Here is a 10,798-nt window from a genome sequence, read left to right as displayed (position 1 = left end):
CGCGGGGCCGCGCAGCGCCCGAGGGAAGCCCTGAGTGCCGCCGGCGGCTCCGGCACAACCCGGGTTAAGGCTTGCTCTGTTTCCCACAGTGAGGCAAGGGCGGCTCCCGGCGCGCCGCCCACAGCCGCTGCGCTCCCTGCGGAGCCCCGGCCGGCAGCGGCCCCAGCCGCAGCCCTGGGCGCCGGGAGCTGGCGCTGCCCCGCGCTAGGGGCACCCACGCCAGGGACAGCGAGCCTGTGCCATGGCGGCAGCAGCCCCCGCTAGCAGCGCTGCTGCTGCTGCCCCTCCTCGCAGAGCAGCTCGGCCGCGGCCTCCCCGCTGAGGCCGCCCGCTCCGGCCTCCGGGCAGCCGGTGCCTCTGTGGGCGCCGGGAGCTCGGGGGAGGCCGGGCGCCCAGGCCCGCTCCTCCTGCGCGGCCTCCTGCGCCGGGCCCGGCGCCTCGCACTCGATCTCAACGTCCTCCGCGTCCTTGGCGCCGCAGAGCGGCACGGCCTCCATGTCGAGGCCGCTCTCCGGGGCCCTGCGCCTGGCGCGCTGCTGGTACCATCTGCAGGCGGCGGCGCCGTGGCAGGGCAGGTCGAGCGCCACGGTGCTGCGYGCCAGGCACACCTCGAGCATGTAGTAGAAGGTCCAGAACACAGCGAAGCAGCCCAGCAGCAGGAGCGTCTGCAGAGGGCAGGGCGACACGGGGCCGCTCAGCAGCCAGGCCGCGTGTCGCGCACGGCCCCGCGCTGCTCCCGGCGCGCCGCCGCGGGACGACGTGGCCCAGGAGGCACGGGCAGCCCCCGGGGGCCGCCGCGCGCACGCCCACCTTGAGCGTGTTGGCCGTGATGGTGTAGCGCTGCTCCTCGGGGATCTCCAGCCCCGGAGGGCACGGCAGCGAGAAGTTGCTGTGCAGGTACTGCCCGCTCATGGCTTCTTCCAGCAGCCTGGGGACCGGGCAGCCGCTGAGAGCCCCGCGCGCCGGCCGCAGCACCGGGAGCGGCGGGGGGCTCCCAGGGGGCCAGTGCGGGGCTGCGGCACCCTGGGCACGGCGGAGGGGCCCTCTGGGGCCACACACGGCGGGCAGAGGCGCCGCGGGCAGCTCTGCCACGCAGCCGTGCGGACACGGCCCCGCCAGGCAGCGCCGCGCCGCGCTGCGCCTCGCGCCCACAGCGGCCCTCGGCTCCTCTGCTGCCACCCCTGCAAGCGCCGGCCCGGGCTCTCCTACCTCTGCCGCTCCCGCATCTCCGCCGGGGACCAGGAGGAGCCGTAGAGCGTCAGCTGCCACTGCCTCAGCGTGCCAGCTCGCAGGCTCTCATCCCCTGCGCAAGAGGAGCCTTAGAAGGCAGGGGACCCCCCGGCGCCAGTGGCCCCCACAGCCCAGCTCTGGGGACACGGCCCAGAGCTGGGAGCGGGACCCGGACACGCAGGCTGGGCGCCGCGGAGCTGGCGGCTCCGTCCGCACCCCACGGCACGCTGCCTGGCACCTCGCCGTGCCGCTGCCGCCACCAGCGCGAGGGGCCCCGCGTCACCCACGAGGGAGGCGCTCACCCGTGTCCCTGACGACGAGTCTGTACGTGCCCTGCGCCTCCTCGCCCCAGCACCGCACCGTGGAGAAGGTCCAGTCGGCGAAGCCATTGGGGTCCCTGCCGCAGCGCGGGGACAAAGAACCCCCGCGGTGTAACCTGGTGGGCCGCCCGGGCACCAGGGCCCCACGCCTGCCGCCCAGGGCTGGGTGTCCCGCTGCTCAGCGGGAGCCTCGCGGGCCGCCCGTGCCCAGCGCCCTTACGAGTCCATGCTCCTCGTGGTCCCTATGAGGGACATCATGCCGCTGGGGCAGAAGAGCCTGATCTCCAGGTTGCCGCGGCGCGGGTGGGTTATGGTGACGGTGACGGCCACGTGCTCCAGGGTTCTCATGCCGGAGAGCTGCAGGTCGGCGGCGCTGACTGCGACGGGGAGGCAGGAGGTGCTGAGGCTGCTGCGGGACGGGGCGCCCGCCTCGCGCCTGCCCAGCCCTGCGGAGCCTGCCTGCTCTCTGCACCCCTGGGGACTGCCACCTGGAAGCCACAGCCGCGGCGCTGAGGCTCCTTTGGAAAGAGGCGGGCCATGGGGCCCCTGTCCCCACCTCTGCCGTCCGCGGCGGCAGGGCAGACGCTCGCGGCCCCAGAGCTGCTAATTATAGCCCGGGGAAGGCCGTCACGCCGCAGCAGAGGGCTGAGCACGCGGCTCGGCCTCTGCTCCTCGCGGCTGCCCGGCCAGGGCCCAGCCCCGCACAGGTGGGAGCTCCCCGGCCTCCTCGGCGCACGGAGGCTGCGGGACACGGGCCCAGCAGCACCCCAGGGCTGCATTCCTGTGCACATACTTCTGCAAAGCGCCTCTTTCCTGCCTCTTCCCGGCTCTGCTGGCGGCCGAGCTGCCAGCTCCTTTTAGGGCAAAAGGAGCTGCGTGACCTCACGCCCCAGCGGGAGCGCACAGGCCTGGGCACAGCAGCGCAATGCTGCTGCCAGCCTSGGGACTGCCTCCTGCATCCCCGCGCCGAGGGCCCGCACGGGCAGGGAAGGGGCCGAGCCCGCACCCAGCACACGCCTGGGGCGGCACCTCTGCGGCGCGCGCCCTGCCGAGGGGCTGGCGAGGGGCCCCGGGGCCGGGCTGCCCCGAGCAGAGCTCCTCTAGCCCGGGAGCCGTGGGAGCATCGCCCTGTTTGTGTGGAGGGGGCCGGCCAAGTCAGGAGCTGCAGCATTGCCTAAAATGGACAAAGCCAGGGACGGGGACGGGGCCTGGCCGTGGCGCAGCCGGCGCGGCTCCCCAGCGCTGCTCTGGCTGCGCTCCGGCTCCGGCTCCGGCTCCGCTTCGTGTGCCAGCGCGGGCAGCCGGGCAGCAGGCAGGGGGTGCGGATCAGCTGCACACACCCCCGGGGCCGGGCAGCGGCAACGGGCAGGAAAAGCCCCCGGCGGGGAACTTAACCCCTTGGCGTGTGGGTGGGCCAGGTGTAAGGGCCAGGCACTTAACCCCTTGGCAGCACCATGCGAGCCGGGTGTACGGGCCAGGCCTGCGGGCACCGCGCTCAGCACGTGCTCACACRCGAGCGCCCGCCTGCGCTTACCGTTCCACGCGACCTGCAGCTCCTGCGGGAGCAGCGGGATGCTCTTGCCTTCCCTCAGCACGGGGCTCACGTACGAGGCGAGGTACGGAACGGACTCCCAGATCTGTGGCGGCAAGGGCGGCCAGGCTCGCGGCGAGGCCGTGCCCCCCGTGCACGGGCACCTCGCCGTGTGCCGCCGTGGCAGGGCAGGCGCCGCAGCGCCGCTCCCGCCAGCTGTCCCGGGCCAGGCGGAGCGCGGCAGGGCGCAGCAGCCCTCAGCAGCCCGTAGCCTCGGGCCCCGTGCCCTCGCGGAGCCCCGCGTGGCTGCGGGAAGGCGCGGGGGCCGCTGAGGAAACTCCCCAGCCATGAATCAGGGCTGTCGTCTCCAGGAGCGAGCCTGTGGCCCATGGCTATATATAGTGCTGAGCGAACAGGAGCCCGGGGGCAGTTCCCAGGCATGGCCGAAACCCCATTACTTCATGGCCGAGGCAGCCTGGGAGCGAGGACGGGCCCCACGGTGCCGCCGTGTCCCCGCCGGCGGTGCGGAGCCCGGCGTGGGCCCCGTCCCGGCGCTGCTCTGCTCAGCGCTGGCCCCGCGGTACCTTGGCAGCGTTGACGAGGCGCCAGGCGTTCAGCAGGCCAAAGCCGTGCTGGTGGCTGTGGCTGAAGCCGCCCGCGTTCACGTCCCACTTGGCGTGCCGATCCTCGTACTGAAAGGAAGCGCAGGGCACGGCCGTTACCCGCGGGCGCGGGGGCAGCCCGGCAAAGCCGGGCCGGGGGGCCGCCCAGCAGGGAAGGAGGCTCGGGCACACTGCGCAGCGGCAGGGAGGCGAGCCCGCGTGGCCCTATTGCAAACAAACGGGTTAACCTTGGCTTGCAACACGCCCCGGGACAAGCAGGCTGCCCGGCTCCTCGGCAAGGAAATGGAGCAGCGCGAAAGGGCACGAATGCCTCTGCTCTGAAGCAGCACAGCTGCTCCTTCTCCCCTGCCACCCGAGCCAGGGCCTGCAGCATGGCACAAGACTTGGCGAGGGCAACCAAGTCCCTTAAATCAACACGGGCCGGGCTAGGGCGGATCTGGGTCCCATCACTCCCCAGGCTCTAGCACTCTGGCACCAGAGGCTTGCGGCGGTGGAAAACGCTGCCCCGTGCCAAAGCCAGCTCTCCCTCATGTATATACAGCAATGGCTGCACGCAGACTCCCAGGCCCCGGAGGGGTGCAGAAGAGGCCCTGTCCTCTGTCCCTAAGGCGACTCGGGCCGCTGGAGGCAGGTCCCGCTCGGCCGCGCGCAGCGGGAGCCGTGTCGGAGCGGGGCCCGCCAAGGCCGGGGCTGTGTTGGTGGCCGCGCGCTCCGTTACGGCTGCTGCCCAGCGCCAGGCCCTCCTGAGAGCAGGGGCAAGGGGCAAGGCAAGCCCAGGCAGCGCGGAGCTTGGCACGGGGCCAGAAAGAAGAGCAGAACACGGGTGAGCGCGGGCATCGCGCAGGCTCCACGCAGGGTCGGCGCAGCAGGGGCGCCCGCGGCGAGCACCCTCAGCTCACCTTGGTGGCGGTGAACACGATGATGTGCTGCACGTCTCGCCACGTGAGGCACGGCCGCACCTGCAGCATCAGCGCGATCATGCCGGCGGCGAGCGGGGCAGCAGCCGACGTGCCCGTGTGGCCCTCCGTGCAGCCCGTGCCCTTCTGCAGGTCCCAGTCCGTGGTCACCTTAGCAGAGAGGGGCAGAGAGGCGTGGCGCTGTGGAGGAACGTGCTGCACCCGGGCTCCGCTCCGAGCTTGCTGAGACCCAGCTCGGGGACAGCAAGGGCGGCCAGAGACGCCGTCCTCCTCCCTCAGCCAAGAGCCGAGCAACAACAGTGGGGCAGCAGCGACGGCGAGAGCCCGGGGACACTTTGCTAGGGAGCCCGGGGAAGCTCGGGGACAGCAAGGGCGGCCAGAGACGCCGTCCTCCTCCCTCAGCCAAGAGCCGAGCAACAACAGTGGGGCAGCAGCGACGGCGAGAGCCCGGGGACACTTTGCTAGGGAGCCCGGGAACCCATTGCTAGGGAGCCCGGGGACACTTTGCAGGCAGTTCCCGGCCACAGCAAAATCCAGTGCCAGGTATGCTGGGGAACAGCACCTCTTGCTACGGGGCGTTGTAGAGAGAAGGGGCCTGGGCCTGAGCTAAACAACTTCAGCAGAAACTCGAGGCAGTTGCAAAAAACCTACGGGCAGCTTCTGCTTCCCAGCTGTACCCGCGTGACCCTGGCTTGTCTTCACGCTGACCACAGAGTCCCGTCAGCACAACCGGCTGTCCGCGCAGAGACCCGACAGGACGGCGCAGGAGCCCACAGAGCCGCAGAAGGGCTCTGTGAGATTCCCACACTGTGCCTTGCTTGYTCCTTGTCGTGCCGGAGACGGGCCCCCTCGCTGCAAGCTCCACGTGTCCTTGCCCCTCCGCTGCCCGTGGGGAGACCTCCTGCACTGCCAAGGCTGCAGCTTTCCTTGCCTTCTATGTGCGGCTCTGAATCATCTTGTCAGCTGTTAACAACCGCACCTCGGACACTGTACATCCTACAAAGAACACCCTGAGCAGCATAAACTTTCAGCAGGAAATGCAGCTAGTGCCAGGAGCTGTATTAAATTCTTCCCATTAAGGAAACCACACAAAGTTCACAGTCTGGAAAAAGAAAAAAAACGCAGCAGGCGGCCGCAGAGAAGTTAACTGTGACCTCGCTGAAGCTGCGTGGGGAAGGAAGGGGCGTTCGAGGCCTTCTCACCACCTTATCTCACCAGGAGGGTGCTCACGGCACGCGGCACGTAAAGCCCTAACCCCAACCCCAAAACAGAAGTGCAGTAGAGTCCTTGCTTGGTGGCTCGTCCCTTCTTCCCGAGCGTCACTAGTTTCCAAACCAGCTTGGGGCAGTTCAAGTTATTTCTGAAAGGGAACATTAGCTCCAGCCTGGCTTCGCTTTCGCTGCCCCACGAGCTCAGCTGGTGACTTTTATGCTCAGTGGCCCTATGGTAGCTGAGCAAGGGGGCCCTTTGGGTGCCCCAGGACGGAGGGAGGAACGTGCTGGGTCAGGCCTGGCGCTGGGGAAAACAGGCCCGGCTGCTTGGCTCAGAGACAAAGGACATTTTGTTGACAAGAAGTCATTTTTTYTTGGCAAATGAAGGGAAAGTTGATAAAAATATTCCGAAAAAATCATCTGGGAGATGCCTCTTTCCAGCACAGAGCTGTGGCYGAGCGGTTTGAAGAGCGCGACGCTGCTCCTAGCCCTGGCGCGTGCCCGTGCTCCCCGTTCCTCCGGAGCGGAGCGGAGGTGACTCCGAGCGGCTGCGCGGCCAGCTCGCCGGGCAAGCAGGGCGTGCACATGGCGAGAGGAAGAGCCCCTTTCGCTGCCCGCGGGGGACACTCGCTGCCACCCTGGGCAGAGCAATGTCTTGGGGGGGATGCCAGCAGCCCCCGCAAGAAGACAGGGATCCCTGCAGGTCCCAGCCGCACAGGCACTACCCCGCAAGCACCTGCACGTGAGGAAGCAAAAACCTGCACAGGGGCCATTAACTCAGTGTGCTGCCTCGCTGAGCACCTCCTTGCTGGGCGAGGCTCAGTGCCCTGCTAGTCACAGGCTGACAGACGGTGGCGACGCGGGCAACAACTAAAAATAGGAACCTCCCTCTGAGAGCACTGTTTGTGCAGGACCTAGGAAAGCCCGCGTTCCTTCCCTGTCCCACGGAGGAACCCGACGCCGCCAGYGCAAAGCAGGCAGCGGAGGCGGACGCTCGTCCCTTGGCCGCCGGGGCCCGCGGAGCCCGGCTGGAGGCGGGCGCCTTGCGCGGTACTCACGATGCTCCTCATCATCTTGTCCCCGCCGCTGAAGGTCACGGCCAGCATGGAGGCRCATTCCTCGGCGTAGAAGGGCATGGAGCCCGTCTCGTCCACCGCGCCTGCGGGAAAGCGCGGTGAGGCCGGGCCGCCTCCGCGAGCGCGCCCCGCGCCCGGGCGCCCGGCACCCCGGCCTGCCCTCCGTGCCAGCCTGCCCGGCACGGACAAAGGCCGCCCACGGGGAGCCCGGCAAGGAGAGCAGACCCAAGCCCGTGCTCTTCATGCCTGGCACATCGGCAGGGGAGGCAGCCACGAAAAATAAGCCCTTGGCTCTGCTTAACGTGAAACTGATTCTCTACCCGCCGTGTAGCTTCTGCTGTCAAGGACGTGGCTCACATGCTTCCTTTTCGGCATACATAAAGGCAAAGCTGTTCCAGCATTATGGGCTGTGGGCCTGCACACACCGCGTGTGCCGTCCGGGCAGGCGGAGGCCTTCCCACAGGCTCCGCTACGCAGCCAGCTGCTGCCYGGGCACGTTTGGCACCCTCGGCATGATCCCACTTCTCCATGTTGGGAAGAAAAGGGAYGGCAAGGAACTGTGGACGCCCTGCTGGCAAGGGACCATCGGGGGCTCCTCTTCCCCCGCGCCCCAGARAAGGTGGCACCGAGAGCTGCGCTCCTGCCCGCGGCAGCACGGCGCCCGCCCGCAGCGCCGCTCACCTATCGTGACCGTGTAGATGGAGTTGGCGTAGCCGTCGTAGTTGCAGTTGTCGCTGTGCTGCCCACCGTTGCCACTGGCCACCACGAAGATGCTCCCGAAGCCCCTGCGACCTGCTATGACGCCGTGCTGCAGGGCCGCCTGCGGGCAAGCAAGGGGGCTGCTGAGGGCCCGGGCACGAGCCTGCCCTTCCCTGCGCGCCCGCCCGCGGGGACGCCGGGCGCCGGCCCGCAGCTCTGCCGAGTCGGGGGCACGGGGCAAGTGCTAACCCTGCGCGCGGCGCTCGCGGGCACGGGACGTGCTGCAGCGCTGTGTATTGGCACCTGCAGCCAGGATCCCACCCTTCAGCAAGCAGCCCTGCCAGGGACAGGGGCGACAGCGGGGCCAGCGCCAACCCCGCCGGCCCCGGCTGCAGTCAGGGACTTGCGTCCACGGCAGCCCTGGGCATACACGGAGGCTCCAGCGCGGACACGTTACAAAGGTCGGGACGCAGCCAGCAGCACAGCTGCGGAGCAGCCTGTCTGGTGTTTCCTGGGATGCTAAGTGCATTCTGCCTTACTGGAGAACAGGGAAGAACGGGAACGTGCCAAGCAGGCRCGGCTCGAGCACGGCCGGCCGCCTCACCCCGGTGCAGCGGGACGGGCGCCGCGGGCGCGTGCCGGGGCTTTGCRGTGCACGGGAGCACCCTCTCCGGGGGCCGCAGCCCCGCAGCAGCCTGGCGGCCCGTGGCAAGCAGCACCGCTATGGGAGCGCCCTGGCAGTGCTCAGGTGCACCCGGGCAGGGGCACGGCCCGAGGACGAGCAGGGGAAACAGCCGCCCAGGCTCCCCGCGGCAGGAGTAGGCGCCGCTGCGCGGGCTGGGCCGGCCCTGCCGCCGCCGGGCTGCTCCAGAGCAGCCTCTGCCCGTGCTCTGCGGCTCCGAGCCTCCGTGCGYGCCGTGCACAGCAGTAACTCCGCTCGCACAGCTGCAACCCGCTGGCCGTGGGGAAGCGATACTGCTGCCGTCAGCGCAGCTCAGCCGCGGCTCCCTGGCGCTTCRAAAGGCACAGCAGCAGGCGGCCAAGCGAGACGGAAACGCAGCCGAAGGGCGCCCCGCGAGCAGGGCCGGGCTGGGGCTCTGCGAGGGCCGCCGCGCCGCAGCAGCCGGGCTCCCGCAGGCTGCTGCCTTCGGCAGGACGCTCGGCGAGCCGGCACGACCTTCCCGCAGCAGCCGGGCACGGACAGGAGCAAGCATTCCCGCCGGCCCAGGCAAGGGAATGCTCACACGGAGCACTATGCTGCACATTTCTGGGCTGCAAACAGGCCCTGCTCCTCCAGTCACTGCAGGCCCCRCAGCCTCTCAATCACAGCACTGAGGCAGAGCCGTCCACCTGCTTACGCTGCCACAGCCTTCCTCCATGCAAATGCTGCCATCTCCCCAAGCCCTACCTCACTCCTTGCTTTTGAATCTGCATTCTCTACCTTGCAAACCATGCCCCAGCCCTGGCAATGTTTGCTCTCCCAAGTGCACAGTGTCCTTTCAGCTGCAAAAGCTGATSAATAATCCCATGGGGTTACGAAAACTGCAGCGTTTTCCTGATAAGCTCGCAGGCCTTCCTTGCAAAGCTCAATGAATTCCCCAGAGCCCAGCCTCCTGTGGCAACGTCACCTCTCCCCACCACGCACACCTTGCGACACCTCCGCTGGCGGCGCTGCCTGCAAACGGGCGTGTGCTGCAACCCCGCCACGCGCCTGCTGCGGCAGCCGAGGCACYACGGGCACCCGCGGGCCCGGCCGCCTGCACGGGCTTCGTACCTTTCCCAGCTGATGGGGGCCATCCACAGTTTTCCCGTCGTCATCTGGACCCCAGCTGCAAAGAGAGACACCAAGGAGTACGAGCCGCGATGCCTCCYGCCTCAGCTGTGCCCCTGCAATGCGGGAGCTGCGCGCACGGGCTCGCCCCCCGCTCACCTGCAGCTGTAGATGTCGTTGATCTGGTAGTGCTTGTTGAAGGCGATGGCCTCCATGCTGTCGGTGAGGGGCCCGTCCAGCACGCGGATGCCTGCGTGACACAGAACGAGCACCGTGACGCCCGKGGCCTGACGCTGTGCAAGCTGCACAAGCTGCACAAGCCACGCTGCCCGCAGCGGCTTGGCCGGGCCCCGCCGTGGCGGCCGCGCCGCTCGGCACGACTGCTGCCTATCCCTGTGCCCAGGCCAGCAGGCAGGGCTGCCTCCCGGAGCAGCTCAGGAAGCGTGAAGCCTGCACGGAGCCCAGTGGTGCAGAACTGCACAGCTTCGCGTCGCAGTGGGGCCGCGCAAAGGACGCTACGAGCGGCAGGCAGGCTCCCATCTCCACGGAGCCCACTTATAAACCGCACCGCCACCCCCTCTTCTCCCCTGCCCGCACACTGCGGCGTTTACTCCCGCATCCCAACGCTCCCCGYGCAGGAGCGGAGCCCTGCGGACGCGCAGGGGTGCAGAGCGCGCCGTGCGCGGGGCCCGACCACCATCTGCCGAGCGCGGCGGGAATGGCAGCGYGGGGCGGGCTGCACATCGGCTGCGCGCTGGCGGGCACGGCTCCGCGGAGCAGCTCCCACCGCGGGCACCTTCCCTGCCCGGCTCGGCCCCTGGGAAGGGCGGCGGGCACACGGCGGTGCCTCCGCTCACCGGCGATGCGGCTCCCGTAGGCCACCCCCACGGTGCAGAAGCTGTTGTTGGGCACGGCCGCGATCTCGCCGGCGCAGCGCGTGCCGTGGTGGTTGCCGTTCTCCTCGTCCGGGTGCGGCATGGGGTCGGGGTCGTTGGAGTTGAGGTCGTAGCTCCCCTCCGGGCACTGGCGAGGCGGCGGCACCGGCTCAGCGCCCCGTGGACGCGGGGGGAGCCCCGGGACGGCGGCGGAGGGGGGGGCCGCGCGGCGGCACTCACGTAGTTGGGCTGGATGTCCTTGACCGTGTGCTCCACGCCGTCGTCCACCACGACCACGGTGACGCCGCGGCCCGTCACGTTGCGCTCCCACACGCCCGTCACGTTGATGTCCTTGCCGGGGCTCCTGCGGTTGTTCTGCGCGGCGCAGGGGGTGAGCGCGGTGCGGGGCTGCGCGGTGCGGGGCTGCGCGGTGCGGCGCGCTGCGGCGCGGCGCGGCCGCCCTCACCAGGTGCCACTGCAGCGGGAACTTGGGGTCGTTGAAGTGCACGCTGCGCTTGGAGCGGCGCAGCAGCGTCTGCTCGGCG

The 10,798-nt window shown here is 69.6% G+C and overlaps 1 protein-coding gene across 1 annotated transcript in view; it reads right to left on the bottom strand.

Annotated features, from left to right (window-relative positions):
* Positions 1 to 260: 260 nt before the first annotated feature.
* The window catches only part of PCSK7 (proprotein convertase subtilisin/kexin type 7), an 11,606-nt gene continuing 1,068 nt past the window's right edge, over positions 261 to 10,798 (bottom strand). Inside the window, exons 2-16 of the mRNA XM_026040294.1 lie at positions 10,720 to 10,788; positions 10,494 to 10,628; positions 10,236 to 10,401; positions 9,538 to 9,628; positions 9,382 to 9,436; positions 7,590 to 7,728; positions 6,891 to 6,991; positions 4,604 to 4,771; positions 3,666 to 3,773; positions 3,085 to 3,187; positions 1,771 to 1,927; positions 1,533 to 1,627; positions 1,210 to 1,303; positions 811 to 928; positions 261 to 665 (exon numbers count right to left, since the gene is read on the bottom strand). Coding sequence (XP_025896079.1) covers positions 261 to 665; positions 811 to 928; positions 1,210 to 1,303; positions 1,533 to 1,627; positions 1,771 to 1,927; positions 3,085 to 3,187; positions 3,666 to 3,773; positions 4,604 to 4,771; positions 6,891 to 6,991; positions 7,590 to 7,728; positions 9,382 to 9,436; positions 9,538 to 9,628; positions 10,236 to 10,401; positions 10,494 to 10,628; positions 10,720 to 10,788 — 2,004 coding nt within the window. The remainder of the gene's footprint in view (positions 666 to 810; positions 929 to 1,209; positions 1,304 to 1,532; positions 1,628 to 1,770; positions 1,928 to 3,084; positions 3,188 to 3,665; positions 3,774 to 4,603; positions 4,772 to 6,890; positions 6,992 to 7,589; positions 7,729 to 9,381; positions 9,437 to 9,537; positions 9,629 to 10,235; positions 10,402 to 10,493; positions 10,629 to 10,719; positions 10,789 to 10,798) is intronic.

This window comes from Nothoprocta perdicaria, unplaced genomic scaffold (genome assembly GCF_003342845.1).
Source record: "Nothoprocta perdicaria isolate Ctin4 unplaced genomic scaffold, notPer1 scaffold_252, whole genome shotgun sequence".
Classification (NCBI taxonomy): Eukaryota; Metazoa; Chordata; class Aves; order Tinamiformes; family Tinamidae; genus Nothoprocta; species Nothoprocta perdicaria.
Note: the sequence above shows the minus strand (reverse complement) of the source record. Positions and strands in the feature narration are given on the sequence as shown.